The 21853-nt window shown below is 41.6% G+C and overlaps 1 protein-coding gene across 1 annotated transcript in view; it reads left to right on the forward strand.

Moving 5' to 3' along the window:
• The first annotated feature begins 411 nt into the window (after positions 1-411).
• Positions 412-21853, forward strand: part of arhgap24 (Rho GTPase activating protein 24) — an 89123-nt gene continuing 67681 nt past the window's right edge. The window contains exons 1-2 of the mRNA XM_050053496.1: positions 412-861; positions 15345-15569. Of these exons, the coding sequence (XP_049909453.1) occupies positions 15360-15569 (210 nt within the window). The 5' untranslated portion in view covers positions 412-861; positions 15345-15359. The remainder of the gene's footprint in view (positions 862-15344; positions 15570-21853) is intronic.

Raw genomic sequence — 21853 nt, forward strand, 5'->3', positions numbered from 1 at the left:
AGACGCCTTAAATCTGGGGCAGCTTTCTGTGTTTGTCTGCTGAATTACTCACAGATGACATATGGGAAATGCAGGATTTATACTCCACATTATGAACCGTGGCAAAGTTTGAGACATTCTCGGCTGTTAACATTTTTGGAAGAGTGTAAGACAGTGTGAGGGTGTAGAAAGTGCCAGTTGCTTGTGTGAAATATTAGAGAAAGTCAGCTGCACTGCTGGAGCTCCGCTCAGTCAGAGCTCTCATCTTGAGACTTCCTAAAACATGCTTTCTCACTGACACACACACACACACACACACATACACACACACACACACACACACTTTCCCCTCCCTCTCTCCTCCTCCTCCTTTCTGTAACCAACATACACACACAGCCTGCTCAGACTGAGTGTGAGCGTCTCACCAGCCAGGATGACTGGAGGAGTTAGGACTGCATAGGCTGCAGTGTTAGGGGAGAGAGAGTGTGTGTGAGTGTCTGTGTGTGAGTGCATGTGGGTGTGCATGTGTCTGGGCGGACTCCCGCTGTAATGCTGCCCCATGTGTGACTGTGCTGACCGCGACAGCCATCCTGTTCACAGCGGAGACTTTCTCAGCATGCAGATGGTGTGAGCAGTCAGGGGAAAAGTTTATAACAGCTCGTCTGAGCCTCGACTAACTCAATCCACTCTGCACACATTGAGTTTGTTCAGGAGAGCAGCAGCAGCAGCAGCAGCAGCTGAGCTGGAGTACAACTTGAGCTCGTCTCAGCCCAGGATCTCTCTGTTGATGTTGATTGATTACCTGTCACTGGATTGGATACAGTAGGTGTGCATCACCACACGTCAGAGCTGAGGGATTCAAGGAGGCTGTTTATTTGACAGGTGAGTCTGCTCTCTGTGTTTTATGGTATGTTTTTGCCTCTGAGGTATTGTTTTATTGGTGATTTTGTGGCAATGTCCCCATCGATCCTGGCATCTCTACTCACTTTGGCACATAATAGGAATGTAAAGATGCTGTAGGGAAATGGTCTACATGCCTGGTCCAATCTAAGAGGGGTTGAATGACACTTTAAATTATGTAATGTATATTTTAAGCAGGTATACGTGAAGCTGAACTAATAATAAAAAAATGAATTTGCAGAAGAAGTGATACCACACTCTCGAGTATAGGGTAGTTGCTATGACATTTGATGGTGTTTGCGGGGATCAGTTTACTGTAATATCTTGCATGTTTTTAATTTATTTGTAACACATATTAACCCAGACCACAAGCAGAGGAGGTCAGCAACTGCCTCCAATTTACTAAACAATGATGAGACACATCTGTGCTTCTGGTGACTGAACATTTTTTCCAAACAAACTCCCAGAATCACTAATTTTCTGATGGATTTGATTATGATGGTTCATCAGTGTGATGTATTTCCACTGTTTTAAACTGGTGACATAACTCATGTCACCAGCAGTCATATTGAGACTGGAGTAGAGATGCATCAGAGGAAATGCATGCACAACTCTCAGTTATATATATAGATGTGTCACACCTGAGTGGGCCTCTTGGGAATCAGTGAAACATACTGTGAAACTGACCTAATGCTGCAAGCGTCATCTAAAGTATATTAGTTATATTGTTAGTCTGTAACAGTATGACTAATTTAATATAACCAGTGACTGTTGGACAGCCGGTAAGTGCACATTTTGCTCACTTTTCAGGTAGTTTTTAGTCATGTAATTAGAATTCAATGAACTTATTGTGCTCTCGCTCTGTTAGACGAGCATTCTGCAGGGGCTCACTAATTCTGGTGCAGGACATGCAGATGGCGAGACCGTTGCACATGCCATCCAAAACACTGACCCCCTGTCTGGCTGTCGGCTGGCCAAACAGGGAAGGAAACTCAATTATGTCTGGATTAATGTGCTAGTTCTGCCACATGTACGAGGATGTCGCTGAGTGCAATTACTCACAGCATACCCAGAATGGAAAAAGGAGGCAGAAAGATGAGGAAAAAATTCAAATAATAAGAATGAAAGGATGAGAAGGAAAGGACAAGGATGGTAAATGTTGATGAAATGGCAGGGAGGACAGAAAAGACATCCCTGCACCTTGTTTCCCCCACCTGGTGGGTTAATGGAAAAGGAAGATGTGAGAGCAAACGAGGCGAGAGCTGAGATAGAAGGACGGAAGATATGATGACCCCCGTGTGCTAGGAATGTCTGCAGTGCACAAACTGTGCGGCTGGAAAGCCCAGGGATCAGGTTCCCCGTGTCAGCTGCTGCACCCGACTGTTCCCAGGTCTAGCTCTGTGATATCTGTTTATTGAGAGAGAAGAAGGGATGGACACAAGGAGGACTGAAACTGCAGCAAACCTGGAGCGGAGATCAAATAAATGAGAATTCACTGGTGAAAGGAATATTTTAAGAAACAGTTTTATTTGCTTTTTGGCAGTTAAATGCAAAGATTGATACCACCTCATTTCTGCCTGTTAAATATAGGCAGCTGATTAGCTTAGTTTGGCACAAAGACTGGCAATGGGGAAACAGTTAGCCTGAAGGGTAACAAAATCTGCCTACCATCACTTCTAATGTTCACCAATTTACACTTTTCTTTCCTAATTTGTACAAACCGTTCCCAGGTAGAAAATTTCTTGAATCTTCCACATTGCAGGACCCATAGAGCAGGCACGCTAAAGACTTAGCCGGCTGAGCCAAATGCTTCTGGTTTAGCACTCTGCTAATCTGAGTGGAGATAAAATGATGGAATTTTTCAGTTCTTTTAGACATTTAAATTCATACCGAATGGATCAGATCCCAAAAGTGAAACAAGTCACCTTATCCACTTAACAGACGTTTCTTTTACAATTTAACTGTAGGAAAAAGTCATTTTGGGCCCTATAGCATCTCGTGAGGCAGCTGGAAGTTGTAATTCCACGGTTTGGCCACTATATCAAACTGGCTTGAAAGCCTGGCGCTGCTCCCGGGGGCTTGTGCTAAGCACACCAACTTCCTGGAATCTTCAATGGCTGCCTGACAACTGCTCAGAGGCAGGCGATTGTCTAGCACAAACCTCCAGTAAAACATTAAATTGAGGGGAGTCGGTGGCTTAGGGGTTAGAGCATGCACCCCATGTACAAAGGTACTGTCCTTGATGCAGAGGCGAGGGTTCAATTCCAGCCTGTGGCCCTCTGCTGTGTGTCGAACTCTCTCTCCCCCACTCACACTAAGGCTGTCCAGTCCATTTAAGGCAAAATGCCCAAAAATAAATCTTAAAAAAAAGAAGAACATTAATTTGACATTTTTACTCTCCAGTTTTTGTATTAATCAAACAAACTCCGTATTCAACACGTTTTCATCCCAGGTCGTCAAATACTGATGTTTCCTCATGCCTTTTGTGTCTCTATGAGATGCACCCTTTAGCATGTGATGCACAGCTGTTGGTGACACACAGTGTAACACATAGTTAACATTGTGAAACAGTCATGGTTAGGTATAGGTAACGAAACTACTTAGTTAGGTTTAGAAAAAAATATCATGTTTTGGGTTTAAATTAGTATGTAATGGGCAATGTAAATATGTCCCATAAGTGACATAAGTGTGTGACGGATGTACATAAGTTGGGTAATGTTGCGTTAAAACTGACATTTTACACTGGACATGAAAAGCATTATCCTGGGTGAAAGTCTGCACACTGTATGCGGACATTCTCACTCTTTATACTACGTCAGTTGCTCTGAGCATCAAATATTGCCAAAGATGGGTTTGCAGTGGAGTTAGATGAAAGCCTGGCGCACCTTAAAGTGGCACCAAAGGGTGCCTTTGGCATTGGTATCACATGCTGAGGGGCGTCACAAAGCATCGGTATTTGACAACCTGGTAAAAAGAAAGGGCTGATCACAGTAGGTTCTAATTCACCCCAGACACGAAAGTGGTATCAGTTTTCTCATCTTTCTTTCCAATAGGGAGTGAATAAGTGTGACAATGTCAAACTACTCCTTCAACATCTGTTAAATTAACTTGACACTCAGGCTAGTTCACCCAGAGAAGCTGAAGCAAGGTGACATTTATGAAGGTTGAAATGCAGAGTCAGCTTTCCCCAGACTGCAACAGCAAATCACATCTCTGGGGAAAATGACTGTGATCACTGGTGTGATTTTCAGCTCGCCCTCTAACTTTGTGATTGTTGTATCTTGTATCTTATTTTGTCAGGAAAATATCCCCCTACATTCACATTACTGCGCTACAAAGGATCGCCACATCAACAGTATCATTCACTCAGTTGTAACAGTGCGTCAAACACATGTAGAATGAGTCAATGAGAAGTCTTCAACGCCGTTCCTTCAGCGGGCTGCTGCTCAGTTTCCCAGACATACTGTGACACATGGCATGGAGGAAAACGCAGAGGGAGGGGCGGCGATACTAGTGATGGGGTAGCGGGTGTATCATACCAAAAGGGCTGCATTGTAGGCTATGAAGGGGGCCACATATGGCGTCTAAATCCGTGTGTAGACAAAATAGACACTGACTCATCACGTTGATTCACGCAGGAAAGCCAGGGAGTTTATTTGGCGTTTTAGCAGCAGGAGCAAAAAGAAAATTTATCTCCAAGAACCGATCCTTCTGTGTTTGTGATACATTATATCTTCCGCCCTTACCTCCCTTCCCCTCTTCCTGCTTTCATCCATCCACCTCTCTCTCTGTGACTCACAGTGGGTTGTGTAGGTTGTGACTGATCGTGGACTGCCCCTTAATGAAGGATAGCATCTCAGATCGCGACCTCACTTTGACCCCCTTCAGCATTAAATCATGATAGACCTGAGCTGTGCGTGTGCTGGACGGAGCAATGGATCAGGTTTTTTTCATGTGTGTGAGTACTTCCATCTGTGACCGCTCTAAAGCCCTTCCTCTTTCACATCCTATCCAGTGATTAGCACACCAACAACACAGCAAGAAACATGCCCTCCTCTCACCTCTGTGACTTTTCAGCAGGAGTCTAACAGAAACAGACTGCTCTCGAGGTAGCAGCTTTGGTAGCGGAGGGTTATATTTGTCTTTAACACATGTGGGTCATGGAGGCCCTACTGTGCAGACTTTAAGGGGGAAGGTTGCCGAGGGATATTTAAAGGTCTGACAGCACTGACTGGCAATTAGAAGTTCATGTTTCCCCTATTGCATGTACTTTACTGTTACTGTGCACATAAACAAACAAATGTGAATCACTCTTTTTCTCATGTGAACATGGACTTTGTCAATTCTATTGGCTTTGATCTGAATTAGCTGTGGAGAGATGGTTGCTAATGAAACACAGACAGAGTTTATGTCATTGCCAGGTGGATTTAATCAGCTGTCAGACATGCTGACTTGCACATGCTGTGAAGTCGGCACATCCCATGTGTCTACCAATCACATTTTTCTGGCAACTCTGTGGTGGTGTACTTGAGGAAAGAGCAGCCCAGTCACCAGAGGAAAATGTTGGCATTGTACATTTGTGAAAACTATTACATTACATTTGTTGTTTCATACATATCATATTAACGTTTCTGAAGTGATGTAGTTCAAATAACATGTATATGAGCTGAGTTTCTCATCAAGAGAAGGAGGGGATGGCGGATGGTGTAATGTAATGTAGGTCCAAGCTGCCAAGCATCAGACCACTGTTCAATATCAGCTGTGTTTTTAATGACACATTGTAACATTACCAGTGCTCATTGTGGTGGCAACAACCAGGTTTTTTGAAGGCTACGTTGGCCATTACCAGCAATGGTTGTTGCAACAACAACCGGGTATTTCTAAGGCGATGTCAGCCCATTTCCAACAGTGGTTGTTGCGACAACCAGGTATTTTTTAAGGTGATATCTGCACATTATGAGCAGTGGTTGTGGCAACTACAACCTGGTATTTTTTATGCAATGTCGACACGTTGCCAGCATTGGTTGTTGCAATAACAGCACATTTCCAGAGGTGATTGTGAGAACAATATTGGGAATCTTATGACATAGTCTTCTCTTAACCATAGCCAAGTGTTCTTTGTGCCTAAACCTCACCACATGTTAACCACATTATTGACAACTGAAACATACAGAAATGTTTTAATATATTCGCTACATGTGAAATATAAAAATATAAAATATCTTGGTTTGCAGAACGTACAATGCCAACATTTATTCTGCCGATTGGGTTGGAAAAGCAACATAATGTAATAAAGTTGATTTTCCAGAAACAGAAATATTTTATCTGTTTTGATTTATAAGCAGAAAAACAGACAGACAGACAGACAGACAGACAGGTACAAGAAAAAAAATACAATTCTAGTTATCAAGCAAGAGATTTTTATCAGACCTCCATAGTGACTTTTCTGCTTAACGCACTGTTGACCTTTGCATCATCCAAGGAAAGTTGGCACAGGTTTTACTGGCAAGTACTGGGGCCACTGTGGAGTACAGCAGCTGCTGAAAATGCAAAATCTGAGGACTGAAGACAGACAGATGGCAATGGCACTGTCTACCACATGTTAAAGCACATGAATAAATGTCTGCGATTCATCAGTGAATCATTGAGGCTTCTGGCAGGAGGTTATTTGCATCACTGTGATCACTGATAACCTTTAATATGAACACAAAATGCACATTACATCTATGAGTTTTCATCAACATATATGATATATTATTCTGTGCAAATGTTTGCCAGATCTCTCTTTCCAAACAGCTATTGTCCAATCAGAACTCAGTAAGTCGCAGCCTGTCAAGTTTCTCCATAAGTTGAAATGGTGTGCACAGGGCTGGGTTTCTTTCTGGGTTTTACGGCATCATCTCACAGTCTAAAGACATGCAGGTTAGATAATTGGTGACTTTAAATCGCCCATAGGTGTGAATGTGAGCATGAATGGTTGTCTGTCTCTATGTGTCAACCCTGGGATAGTCTGGCGACCTGTCCAGGATGTACCCCGCCTCTCGCCTAATGTCAGATGGGATTGGCTCCCACCCATGACCCCCCTTAGAGCATAAGCAGTTACAGAAATGAATGACTGAATAAATACAGCTTACATTTCTCTTAATATATATATATATATATATATATATATATATATATGAGACTAGGACTAAGCACTACACTAAAAAAATTAAAAGTTGACTACATCATTTCTTCATGTGCATGTCTGTAATGGATTAACATCTGGTGATGAGTGATGATGCTGTAAAGTCTGGGATGTGCAGCTTAAGCCTCAGTCTTTCAGTATTATGTGGAGGCATCAAATGCATATTTAAGACCCCTATAAAGCTACGAGATTAAAATGAGTCAGGTGGAAACACTAGGCTATAAAGTCAGTCAAAGATTTTTCAGACAACTAATGGAGTTAATGTTAGCTTTATTAGCTCGCTAGCTCTGGTTAATGAAATCTGCCAGCAAAAGTTGTCATTTCAGCTGAAGTATCAACAGTCTGAGAGGACACATAGTTTCAAAGATTACCAAAGATGTGGCACACAATGTCTGTAACATGCACTCAGCACATTCATGTTTACCGTTTCAGCCTGTGACGCTTTATAGCAACCACAGGATGGGAAAAGTAGTGGATCTAAGTTTGTTAAGTGCACTCTCTGTCGACAGAGTGCTCCCTGTGGCTGTTGTGAGCGGCCACTTCCTGTGCTCCCAGAAGATTTCCTGCCACTGTCCCTACCCGATACCAACATTTTTGGCATTTTGGGCAGCAGTCTGTAAAGTCCTAATTACGGGAATTGAATGCTCTTTTTTTGCAGCCTAAAATATATGATTTGGGTAACTCTTGGGTTGTATTTTTACCCCCAAAAAACTCTTCCCCAGCACAAGTTTAATTTCCCAAAGGATGAGCCAGACTCAATATCCTTCCCTCCAAAGCAGCTCAATTCAAACAAAGACGTGTCAAACAGCAGTTCAGGCTTTCTGTGTGCTGTTAGCTTCAGTACTTTCCCATATGGGGAACAAACACTCTGTGCAAGCACTGACAACTAGCAACCTCCTGATACTGTGAGACAAGTCCTGTATGCAAGAAGGTCTGCACTATCACATTTCAGAGATTTTACAATCTCATCAAACTTCCTTCCTTGTTTAGATCTCTAGATATCCGTATTTCTACTATATATGATATTTTTCATGATGTTGACAACATATGGTGCTCTGACATCTTCTACGCATTCATGCACAGGTTCATCATCACAAGTATCAGTTTGCATCAAATGATCATGTCCCAGGAAACAATAGAAAAAGATTTATTGTACAATTCAGTGCCGTCTTGGCTGCTCTGAGAACAGCTTTCATCACTAAAGACACGTCCAGTAGCTGTATTTTATGATTTCACTGACAGACGCATATTTTCAAACCAACAACAAGGCGTCCCTGATCCTGAGATGGCCTGGCTCAGCATCCATTTTACTGATGGACACAGACAGACAGAGAATACTAATACGTCAGCGCCGAAATGGAGACAAACACTAATGGTGGTTTCAAAGATTTGTACCCCTTGTAGGAAGGCCAGTCCATCCTTCTATTTTTTTTTTTACTTGTGGAATGTATTCATTTTTATCCGACCACCACAGAGTCACAAATAAATTGCATCCTGCTAAGAAATTACAGTGCATGCCACAAAACCTCAAGGGGCTGATTCGTGACTATCACTGTGTTGTCCTTTGGAGTGTTTGTGGTATGTGTAAGTGCATATGTGTGTGTGGCTGTCTGTGCTGTATACTCAGCCTTTTTTTTTTATTGTGAAGGTCAGTGTGGCTCTTCTCGCTGACCCTTTTATTAGTTCTCAGACGTGCTGGGAGAAAATTCTGGGATATTCTTAAACTCCAGAGACAGAATCAAGTGTTACCACACACGAGCAGATGGTAGCTAACATGGAGTGTTAATTGCTGCTTTTGAAATGAGATGCTCCATCATGCTGCCACGGTCATTATTCTAGAGATCAGACATGATGTCATCACCACACGTAAGGAGGAAATTAGGCCTGTGTCAGTCTCAATCTCAATTTTCACGTTTTCTGTCTAGTAGCCTATGTTAAATTTTAGTCCTCCTCTACCAATTTTGAATACAAGGCTTCTTCTTCTTTAACAAGAAACCTTTGGCATCAGTTTTAGAATATTGCACCTTAAACAATATTTTATTTGCCTTGTAAAGAAGCAGTATTTCTTTGTTTTAGTGTTCCCTTTTCAACCTCATTGTTGTCATGGGAAAATATTACATATCTAGTTCCACTGCTTATTTTGGAGCTCGATGCTCAGGGGACAGAGACACTACTGCCACACACAAAGATACAGTACAGAAACACCTGCACACACAGGTGTTTTAAAGGGACACAGAATGCACCTCTGGGAGGCTGTTTGCTGAATGGACAAAACAGTCAGGTAGTGATGTGTTCTTGCAGAGACGTTGCAGTTGCATCATAAATGTGCTTACAACCACATCTGGCATCATTAGGGGGTTCACTGTAGAAGTGTCTGCAAAAAGAATGGCGACATATAAAATCCAGGTTTGAAAACCAGGTCAACTCCCTTGCCTTTGGCCCTTGTTGGGTTGCTGCTCCACAAAAATCAGGTGTATTAACATAAAAAGACATGTATGTGCTCTGCTGGCTGGCTCATCGGCCTCGTAAAGCGTCCAGTGTTATTGTTATGATTTATTTTACAACAGCTTTTGTGCAAATGTGTCTATAAGAACACTGATATAGATGTGCTTGCTACTAAACTGTATATAGTAAGCAAAGCGTCAGAGGTGTGAGTCAGTGAGGAAGTGATCAGTTTCCTGTCAGATACAAAAATGTCTTTAAGTCAACAGCTTGTCAAGCAGAGGTCGCTGAGAATCTGAAACTGTTAACTCTGTCTTTAAGTATTTTTGAATGATTTTGGCAGCTTGATCAAGAAAACAAAACAGTATCTAGCCTCCTTGGAGTCCGTATCACTAGTATGCATATGCAAAATGGTTTGATAAACAAATTATATTGCGTTTCATTTCTTCACAATGATTGTGACTTCATGTTAGCGCAACCTTAATGGCAAAATAAATGTTAGCATTGTATGTTCTGCAAACCACCAATACATTATATTTGTGCATTATTATGTTGCGGATACACTGAAACTTTAAGTTTTAACAATGCTGTGGTTAACGAGTGGTTAGATTTAGGCACTAAAACAATTGGTTATGGTGAGGAAAAGATCATGTTTTGGCTTGATAGCCAACTTTGGGGGCATATTGCATTCCCTGCAAGGAATGCAGTAATGTCTCTGTAAAAAACAACCACTATTTGTGAGCAAGAGAAAAGGATCGCTAAAAACAACTGTTTTTGCTGTTGATCTTGAACAGTAATCTGCCATGGTCTGCAGCTCAACTCATTCACTATGTCACCATAGAGATGTTGATACGACACATATGAAACGTAATATATTTGTAGTTTGCAGAAACATACAATACCAACATTTTCTTCTGGCGACCAGGATGGTGCTAGAGGAAAAGTTAAGGGATCACCAAAGTCATCAGGATCCATCATCTGGGGACCATGAATATATGTACAAACTTGGCAAGCCAATTGTTGTTGAGACATTTAGTCTGGAGTAAAGTGATGGACCGACTGACCCACACCACCGTGTGGATAAATGACAAAAAGTACTATATGTGTTCTCCCCTTGTCTGCTTCCAGTGCCTGTTAAAAGTTGCTTATTCCACCACAATTCATCTCCATATTGTTCATGAATTATAGGATTCATTACTTTATGGCTGTTGTTAACACATCATTTCCCCACGAATCTGTTAGATATGTCTGCTTGAACCCACAAACTGGCTTTTAGCAGGAACATAAAAATTAAAATGAGTAACTCTCAAAAGGTCATAATTCATCATGCCGTTCCTGCATGGGGCCAAAGAACCACTAACTTTTCCACTAATTTTATTCCATTTGTCTGCTGATTTATAGATTTAGTAATGATTATGCCTTCTATCCCTGTGTGGCGATTTATTACCACTGGACTAGACCACAGTGTAATGTAAATTTTAAATAGTGTTTCTTCTCTCAGCTAGCTGCGAGTTACTCACATTAAGAAACCACTGAGTTATTTACCATTACACTTCGTGGCAGTACAGGCCAGTCCCAGCAGTGCTGTTAACTAGGCTCTGTGCAGGAGGCATGAAATTGTAAAGGGGCTGTGGCACCAGACTGGCAACACAGCAGGTGACTCCATCAACAGATGGGTGTATTAACCCTAAACTGTGATTTATGCTGTGTGTGTGTGTGTGTGTGTGTGTGTGTGTGTCAGATTGTTTAATCTAAGAGAATAAAGTGTGTAAGGAGCCTCAGGGACACAGGGGTTATTCCCGTTAATATTAGTGTTAAATGATCCCACAATATGAAGTATTTTCCCTTGAATGAACTCAGCTCAGATGATAGCTTTCACTGCTGCTGAAATAAGAGCACTGTACACTTTCTCCCCACATAGATCTAGCATGAGAGTGGAGCAAAGATTAAGTTGAGATGGACAAAAGATAATAACGTAGCCACCACAATACAAAACAGGCGAAAAATTGTTTTTATCCTATAGGAATGCAGAGCGGTGAGCATGTTTGTGCATGCGGATGCATAGAGGACACACTTGGACTGTGTTTATGATGGAGCCAGAGAAAGTTTTGAAATCACCAAAGCAGCCCTGCTGCACTTGCTCCACTGCTGCCTGGAACACTGCTGGGCCGCATCTGGTCCTCATCTGGACCTGTGGGCTGTTTGGACTTTCACCAATGAAAGCTCAGCCAGAGCCACTGATAACATGGCAATGCTTTAAGCTGACAGCAGCAGTCTGTAGCAGTGCTAGCATATGTCACTGAGTGATGAGGTTTAAATACACTATTATGTGTATGGAAACAATATGTGGAGTTTGATTTATTGTATGTGCCCTGGTGTTTATGAGTGCACTCGTGTGTGTGTTATATGTGTTGATGTGTGTGAGAGTTTGAGATCCAGCTAATGATATTTGTCTGTACATGAGTATGTGACCTTTTCCTAACTGTTGGGAAGCAAGGGGGCTACCCTCTTCTTCAGAGGGTCAAGGTCAACCTCCCATATACATTAGAAGTCCAGTGTGTAGGATTTAGGGGGATATATAGGAACTAAAAAACTAAGAATTGTGTTTTTGTAACCTTAGAATGAGCTCTTTATGTCTGGATACAGAGTGGGTCCTCTTCCACAGAGTCAGCCATGTTGTTCATACAGTAGCCTAGAATGGACAAACCAAATGCTGGCTCTAGGCTCTGGCTCTTGAGGGCTATTCACGTTTTTGCGTTGGCCATTGTAGCTCTCCAGCATGCTTTGCAAACGGGAGAAGTTTCAGTTGGTTGCAATCTGATGCCACCTAATCATACACACTTGACTTTTAACAGTGCTTCCCCTACTGATGTGCCTTTGAACAAGACAAAGAATCACTACTAAGGGCACTTCTGTTTAGGTGAGACTGACCTTTGACTCTGTTGTAGAAAGGAGCATCCAAAAGTAGATCAGTTTTTGGAATCAGATATATTGTGGCAATCTTGTGCTGTGGGTTCACCTTAGTGTTTCACAACAGGCCAACACAGTGACAGTCACATAACTTTAACCAAGACCTTGGGCTGCTTTCACACCTAAGCTGTTTGCTGTTTCAACCAAACCCTGGAGCATTTCATCAGACACTCCACATTGTTTGGGGTGTTGTAAAAGCTCATTTGAGCTCTGGTGCAGACCAAACAACCAAACTCTGATGCGCCTAAAAACATGGGTCTCGGTTTGCTTCCAAGTGCACTACAGTTTGGGGTGTTTCCACACCTGCCTTGTTTAGTTTGGTTGAATCGAATCCTAGAATGTTTATCCCCGAGGTGCGGTTTGTTTGGGCAGGTGTGAACAGAGTAATCACACTAGCGTGGGACCAAAATAACTGGACCAAGACCTTGTTGAAGAGGTGGTCTCAGTCTGGTTACAAACAAACTCTGGTGCAATTTGGTATGGTTTGTTTGTGGTGGAGACATAATCTGACCTTGAGCTCGCCCAAATGGAGGAAGCATTACCCCTTTTTGGTTTAAATCAGCTGCTGTAGCCACGCTGCAGTGCTTATATGTACCTTGGCTACAAAAGAGCCCACTCTCTCTGTTCATATCAGCGCTAACCAGGTAGGCTGTGATAAACACCATGGGCATACCTCATAGATCTTTGGGAATATCTTTGGCTGTTGAGCATATCACAATCCAGGAGGATTAATGCATGTCTCCTCCTGAACTGTCTTGTCTCTATATGGGCTTTCAGCAACTCCAGCGCAAACATTCACTGGAACTATTCCAGTTGTGTCTTATTTTCAGACTGTATTCTTTCCTTTTACTCGTGTTTACTTTCTGTAGTTTTCCCACATGGAAATTCTGAACAATTAGATTTTGCATTTCACCAATTTTGGTCTGCTTGTAAATGCTGCTGCATGAACACAAAGCAAACACGAGGTAATATGCAACACTTCAACAGATAGGTCCCTGATTTGGATCAGAGGAAACAAACCATAGATGTCTACACCCTAGTCTACAGCCATATCGTGGCTCTGGGATAGCTTACTAGGATGTTTTCAATTTCACCTGTGTTTTTCCTACTAGATGTGATACTAGATAAGATATTTTGACTTGTCACAGTAGGAGAAGCACAGGTGTAAATACTAAGATTAATGATGGCTGAATTCCATTTAGCTACTCTCATTTCAGGTTCCAGACATCCTGCATGCTGGCTCAGTGTCACTCTCACTGAGACACTTGAAGCCAATGTTAGTGTTTGTAGTATCACCTGTGTTTTTCCTACTATCACATAATAAATTGTCTGCTGTGAGAAAACTCTATCCATCCAGTGGTTGTCGAGACATTTCACTTAAAACCATACATGCAAACCTTAGGGAAAGGTCAATAGAATTCATCCTTGAGAACTGTTTACTGCCGTGTTCACACTACAAGCAACAACGCAACAGGCGCTCGTTAATGTAGTTACTTGTAGGGCTTCTGTGTGCCTGCTGCTTGCCACAAGCACCTTGACTGAACTTCATCTAAAGTTTGTATTTGGTCAAAAAATATGATTTTCTTTCATGTCTGAACCCCATTTCACCGCCCCATTGCATCCCTGTGTGCGTGGCAATGCACAGAAAGCTATCACAGCGTCAGCTAACTAAGCTAAATAACACAGCACCACAGTTTGAAACAAGAAAACATGATTGGCTGACACTTCACCGCGTCATTAATGAGTTGAGGCCAGCTTAACTTTGATTTGTGCATCACACCCATCTGCAGTGACGGCTTCATGTCACCAGCTTCCAATGAAATTGACTTGTAGCCTGTTTCTGTGTTCCTTGTAGTGTGGACTCTGCATAAATCTATAATTTCCTGGCAGTTCAGATGTTTAAGTCTGGGCCAAAATGCTGGACTGACTGACTGACATCCATAGAGTCATGTTGCTAGTGTGGCTAAAAAATTGTTAGATCTTTCTAACCTTTACAATGGTTTTAGTTGCTGAAATATAACTATACAGTGCAGACTCCAGATCAGATTTTATCTACTTTGATAATAAGGGTTCTGTCATATCAAAACTTCAAAACAGTTCAAAAAAGGTTGAGGGTGCAAAGAGATGGAGAGACAAAATGCACGGAGAAAAGAAAAAGACTGGCGGGCCAACTTATGTAGGTGGGTGACACAAGAAGTAGATAAAAGAGATTAGAGGTTTGGCCTGTGGTCTTGTTATCTGGTTTATGAATACCTCCTCCCACACTTCCTCTTCTGCCCTTGTCTCCTTGCACTCACTCAACACTCAGCTCTGTCTGCCTCAAGTTCCATAATGGTTCACGACGGGAAAAACCACAGCAAATAAACAACACTTTAATATTCCTCCAAACACACACACAAAAAGCCTCAAGTGGTATCTAGCCGGGAGATAGTTTAGGTGTTATTTGAGGTGTTGAAAGAGAAAAGTTGAGCATTTTGTCACAGCTGAAAACTCCATTAAAAAAAATAAACTCTCAACTCTCAAGACTCAAGACTCAAGACTTTTTTCCACATTAGGAAAAATGGTTTTCATTGAATCAACCGAATGAGTAGTTTTTATGTTGGACTGTAATGACTGTAATAATTACACCTATATTGAAAGTACATTCCTCTTTTGGTTGAAATCGTGCAGGCATTTAAGCTTAAGAGTCACTGGACTTCTTTTCTGTTCTAAGTAGCTGGACTGAGTCTGAAAAGAGAGCATTTATGAATTCAGCATCATCTGTTTGTAATATGCTGCAGAATGTATTTGTTTACCTATTGCCTACTTGGAACTTGCAACTTCTGTAAATGTGAACAGATTTGTAAACTGTTTTGCCTTTTTGCAGATTAGAGTTGCTCTAATGGACGACCAGTGCGTGTCCCACAGCAGTCCCCAGCGCGGTGGAGGTCAGGCCAGCACAGAGACCCAGAAGCAGGGACGGCCGAGTGTCATCAGGTGTGGGTGGCTCAGGAAGCAAGGAGGTTTTGTCAAGACTTGGCACAGTCGCTGGTTTGTTCTGCGAGGGGACCAGCTCCAGTATTACAAAGATGAGGAGGAGACCAAGGCCCTGGTAAGACTGCCAACACACTGAAACACTAATCCCAACTGATTTTGAAATAATGGCATCACACATGACAAATTTCCTGCCGTGTCTCTTAGTGAACAATTAGATGCCAAGTCCTTTAATCATACAGGAACTTGTATTAGTGCTATGAATATTCACATGAATCCACTGTGCATTATCAAATACCAGAACTAAGTAAATGTAAATACAAAAAAACAATCACTGAGTTTGGGCTGCTATACAACTATGTGCTGTTGTCAGCTAAATTAACAAATGAATATAATCTCCTCTGAGCTGATCAAGCTGGTAAATTGATGTGATTCCAGCAATCAACTCACTTATAATTTAGAAAACTTGAAGTTCTTGCAAACATTGCCAAAAAACAGCTGATCAGACCAGAGTTGCATGCTGTAAGTGGCAATATTTGGGAATTATGTGTTTCCCATGCACTGTGCCAACTCCTGCACCTGTTCTCAGTCAGGTTAATTGATTTGGAACAAGTTAAGCATGTTCGCTTATTGGCACACAGAGACAGAAAAAAGGGAAAACACATCTGGACACACAGCTGTCTGTCCAGTCCAGGAGTGAATGTGAATAAATGTGTCTTAAGATAAATGGGTATGTTAATTAGCCTAGCATTCATTAAAGGTCAGGAAGTGCCAGAATTAGGTCAGAATTATCATACCCTTCAGGACATGTCCGCACATCAGTTTGAAAATATTAAACATTTCAAACACGACACATTAACAGATAGAATCTGCATTCTCTCCACGCTGCAAGATAATCTGTGCGAGCCATCAATCACAACTCAGCCTCAGACTGGAGATCCCATTAAAGATAGTTGGGACTCCCACATGCGCCTTCTTTTTTAGCAGGTAAAGTAATCCTCTGCCTCTCCGGCCAAAGTCATCCCCTTCTTCTACAGATAGTCTCTGTGGCCAGGGTTTAAGAAGATCCGATCACACAGAGAAAAACAGCTATTTCAGCTAAAGATAAAGGTGATGTCATACGACAAACGTGGACATATATAAAACAAAAATAAATATATGTCAGCCATATATATACATTCTACATTTTGGGCCTTTAAGTTGCTAACTAGCTAATATAAAAGTTAGAATTAATCAAATAAAAATAGTAGTGCATAGTAGCAGTATTATCAGTGTTACTCATATCAGTATTTATTGTACATAGCTTGAAGGTTTTATATGTCTTATTCAAATCACTTGGCAAAGTCCAGAATGCATCATGTCTACAACCCAATAGGCAGAATAAATATTGGCCTTGTACGTTCGCTATTTGAAGTTTCTTTACGATTCAACAAGACTGTGGTCAGCATGTGGTTAGGTTTAGGCACGAAAACACTTAGGAAAAGATCATGTTTTGGCTTAAAATACACGTTTTGGTGTCACAATCACAGCTGGAAATGCTGCGATGTCTCAGTAATGCATCAGTTGTCTTGTTTGTTGGTCTTAAACCATGGTCTGCAGCTTGGCAACTGTCTCACTTAGATATAACGCCATCCACCATCCTCCTCCACCTCTGGATCACAAAGTCAGCTCATGTCCATGTAGTAAGAACTAAGTTACTTTAGAAACGTTAATATGATATATAAGGAACATACAAATATGTAAATGTACTGTATCTGTAGTTTGTAGAAACATATTCTGCCGGTGTTTTCTTCTGGTGACTGGGCTGTGGCAAATCATCAAGAAGTTGGCTAATGTCCCACTTTCCTGTCTTACTTCTATGAATGCACAATTACTTGCAAACAAAAGCACCATCTGTCTCTATCTACAGCTTGATTTCCTGTAATTATGTTACAGGAAATCAATTATTATTAATTTTTTTGAAATAGTCCCTACTGGTTTAAAAAAAAGTATATGTGAGATTGTGTATGTTTTGTCCATCAAGACCCAAGAAACACTTTAAGTTCATCCCAAACATTCAAAGCGCCACAATGAAACAATGAGATGGCCCATGGACACCTGGGCTCTACAGAGCTGATGCATCACCCAGGCAAATGAGACCACAAGATCCGTCTCTGATTCAAATGAGTTGGGCTGTTTTGACTATAAGTCAAAGTAAACTGTTGTGAGCGTGTTGTCACCGAAGGCAACACACAAAGAAAGAAGAGGAGACAATGAGTGATGCAGACAATAAGGCCGTTTCTAACGTTACTGTAACCAGGCAGCCTTTCTCACTGAGCATGTGTGGACCGAACAAAGAAGCAGACAGACAGACTTTTGATTCTCATTACAGAGAAAAATCACAGAGAGGTGGAAGTGGAAATGTGGAAGAGAAGGAGAAATGATTATTTTCTCAAGGCTAGTTCAATAACGCACAGCATGTTTTTAACAAACTGTCTTTGGTCAAGTAGAACTGACAATGGGGATAAAAAGAAATAAAAATTTGTTGTCACTCATTTATGTTGCTTTTGTTTTGGGGCTGCTCAGGGATCACTTTGCTGGGATTGAGAATGAGAAAGCCAGGGACCACTGTATACAGATTACAAGTGATATTAAAGGGATAGTGCACCCAAAAATGAAAATTCAGCCATTATCTACTCACCCATATGCCAATGGAGGCTCAGGTGAAGTTTTAGAGTCCTCACATCCCTTGTGGAGATCCAAGGGGAGAGGGGGTAGCAACACAACTCCACCTAATGGAGGCTTACGGCACCCCAGATTCAAACGTCCAAAAACACATAATTGAAACCACAAAGTATCTCAATACTGCTCATCTGTAGTGATCCAAGTGTCCTGAAGCCCCGACATAAAAAGTTATGTGGAAAAACGTCATTTGAGCTCTGTTTTTAGCCTCATTGTAGCCTGCAGCTCTAACTGCCTCTCTGGGCACCGCGTTCACGTGTGTGATAACTAGATAATAACTCGATGACTAGATATAATAACTAGATACTGGACCCTACACCCCAAAACTGCACATATAGAAAAAGAAAAAGTTTATAGCTTCAAGATTTACTTTTACCATGTGCAGCTCATTATATATGCTCAGTAGTGTTTCTCCTCCAAGTTCCCACTTGGCTCATAGATTTGACATTTTGATGATGTCATAGATTTTTAAATCGTTTTTCTTGGCTTGAGGAAAGTTTTACAAATGTAAAACCTCCATAGATCAAAATTTCGTAATAGAAAAAGTCAAAGCTGACCATGTTTGCAGTTTGAAGTGTCCTGTCAACAGTTTTGCTTTTAAAGTGGTTGCCTATGGGGAAAATGCATTTTGGGCCTCAGGGGATTGTTTTTTTGCTGCAATACCATGAGTGGCCACTGGGAAAAACTGGAAGCAAGACTGAGCTGCATTTCTGGGGGCCTGGATCCCGACAGAGCAAGCACACAAGAGAATCCTGCTGGCTGAGTGGCTAACTTCTGGTTTGGCGCTCCGCTAATATGAATGGGGAAAAAAATGATTTAATCATGTGGCTCTTCCAGACTTTTGAAATGTTATTGGATCAAATGGATCAAATCACGATGGTGGGACGAGTCACTTTGCAGAGGTGATTTACAGGTCTCTTACACAATGGACACGGACGCTGTAATTCCACAGCTTAGCCACTATGTCAAAAATGGCTTCAAAGCCCAGCATTGTTTTTGGGGGATTGGTTTCCCTTTGATTCAAGTCTTTATGCTAAGCTCTGGGCTGACAGCTGCTTATGAGATTGGTCAGTATGCAGATTCACAGATGTCTAGGAACTAATTACTACACAGTAATTAATTAACATATCTAGAAGTCTGTTCACAAATTGCATAGAATATAATGCTCTTCTACCTGTTATCATTTTATTAATCAGCAGTTATTTCCTAATTTGGTAACTACTTAGTTATTTCTTGTGGAGCGTTACACAGCCAGCTGTCTTACACCAGAAGCTCTGTTCTTTGTCTGCACAAAAAAAAAAGAAATACACAAAGGGCCACAATCATTTCTAATATCTATTCCACCCAAACAATATCCTCTTTTTCCAGAGGAAACTTGAAATCTTCATTCTGCTCCTCTACCCACACATCTCTTTGTCTGGCTGATTTCCCAGCAAGCTCAGCTCAGCCAAACCCAAGCCTCACCAGCAGCAGTAGTCTCTGAAGGTTAAAGCTCCAGACCTGAAGGTGGGCCACTGGCCAGATACAGAGAGGAGATACTCTTCACTTCTATTTCTGGGTAGCAGCGTCTCTAAAACAGGAGCACCAACCAACAGTTTTGCTTTAGTTCTTGGTGCTGTGAATATCCTGAGGGAATGATGCAAATGTTGTGCAGCAGTTCTTCATAATAATTTACAGACAAAGACAGGAAACAATTTGTTTCCCTTTGAAATATTCTTGCCATCTATATTTATCCAACCAGAAATATTATTCATTAATGTCCCTCCAACTTCAGAAACTCTTCGATGTTTTTTTTAACTTTCTTTTCTTTCCTGCTTCTGAAACAAAGCCAACATAAATTTCAGATACCTAGAACTGCTACTTCTTGCAGAGAATGGGAAATTTCAATAAAACTAGGTCAGGCAGAGCAGTGCATTCAAAGTCCTTAAATCTTTGTGACCTCCAAAGCAGAGCATGGCATAGCACAGAAACAACACTATGACAAGCCACAGTACCCAACAGAATACAAGATAACTACTCTGGAGTTTCTGACGTCCCAAAAGAAAGAACTCATGTAGGCTAAATAGGAGGGAGAATTGAAGTTGTTCCTTAAGTTGCCCACAGTGATCAGCGGTAAAAGCACTCTGCACTGGCTGTGCCATTGTTTTCCTATGGGGAGAGCAGTGGTGGCTAACTGGTGCCATGCCATTGTTCCGACGGCCCAAAATTCCGAAGTTCCATTAGTCCGAAAAATGTCCCATTGGACTGAAAGCCCATTTCTCCGACAGCCTATCATCCCAAAAACAAATGGCCATTGCTCCTGCAGGTCTCTCTGAAAATACACTCTCCCTGCAGTTGGGTTTTCCACCAGTGTTTGAGCCACTGATCCCAGGTGTTTTTACCAACTTGCGGCGTTTCTCAGCGGTATTTGAGCCACCAATCCTGGGTATTTTTAACTAACCCTTTGTGGCATTTCCCAACAGCCTTTGAGCCACAGATACTGGGTGTTTTTACCAATTTGCTGAGTTTCTCAGCAGGGTTTTAGAGAGGTGTTTCTCAGTGGCATTTGAGCCACCAATTGCGGGTGTTGTTCACCAACCCATCTCTTTTTTTCTAGCGACTTGTGCGCCACCAAACTTGAGTGTTAAAAGCCAAAACATGATCTTTTCCTCATCTTAACCAAGTGTTTTTGTGCCTGAACTTGACCACTCATTCACCATAGTGTTGTTGACAAATGTAACATATCTGTAGTTTACAAAAATGTATAATGCAAACATTTTTTTCTGGCAATTGGGTTGTCTAATTGCAGGGTGTGCATGTTTTTGATGAAACAGGACTTTGGAGTGATGGGCGTCAGAGAAATGGACTTTTGGTCCAATGAGACATTTTTCAGACTAACAGGGCTTTGAAAATTTGGGCCATAGGACAAATTGGGCAGTCACCATATAACTAGGCGGTAGCGCTATCCTCGGCATGACGCTCTGTTCAAAGTTGCCACCTCAAATTCCAAATTTCTAGACTTTGACCTTGTTTGCCGCTGATCTTTCAAAGCACAGCCAATGATATAACAGTTGTATGTAATGTAGCCAAAAGCAAGTAGCAACACATGAAAGCAGGGGAGTGTAGAGAGTGATGGGAGAAAACCTCAACCTCTTTCCTTAACTTTTTAACACAAATATATACCACAATATCGGCAGCTTTAACAGCTGTTGTGTTAATGCATTGCAAAATATCAGCAGTCAGATAGCTAGATCCAGTGCTAAAGCTAGCTTAGCTGTTTATGTACGTTAGCTATGCCAGGCAGACACATTAACAGTGGCTACCAATAGCACCTGGTCTTTAGGGCAATTGCCCAGGCCTTCTTCTGAAATAAACCTGAATGCATTGTTCTGTACACAAAACAGTCTTCTTCTTTTTTGAGGTTTAATCCCACAAAATGGTCTGCGACTGCAACTGTTGTTGCCTAAAGGATGTGTACCTTTGTTGCACTTTGCCTCTGCAAGTGTCTGCGCACTCTGCCCTACCTTGCTGTTAGCGAAGAGCAAATTTTTCATCATGTGAAAGCAGCTTAACACTGACACTCACAACCAGGGGACAAAGACACAGCTCTTAACTTAGAGTGTCTGCAGTGGAGTTAAATCTCCCTGTCCTGAACCACAAAACTCAGTGGTGTGAAGCCATATTTAGATCAGCTATTAATTA

Source organism: Epinephelus moara, chromosome 9 (genome assembly GCF_006386435.1).
Source record: "Epinephelus moara isolate mb chromosome 9, YSFRI_EMoa_1.0, whole genome shotgun sequence".
Taxonomy (NCBI): domain Eukaryota; kingdom Metazoa; phylum Chordata; class Actinopteri; order Perciformes; family Serranidae; genus Epinephelus; species Epinephelus moara.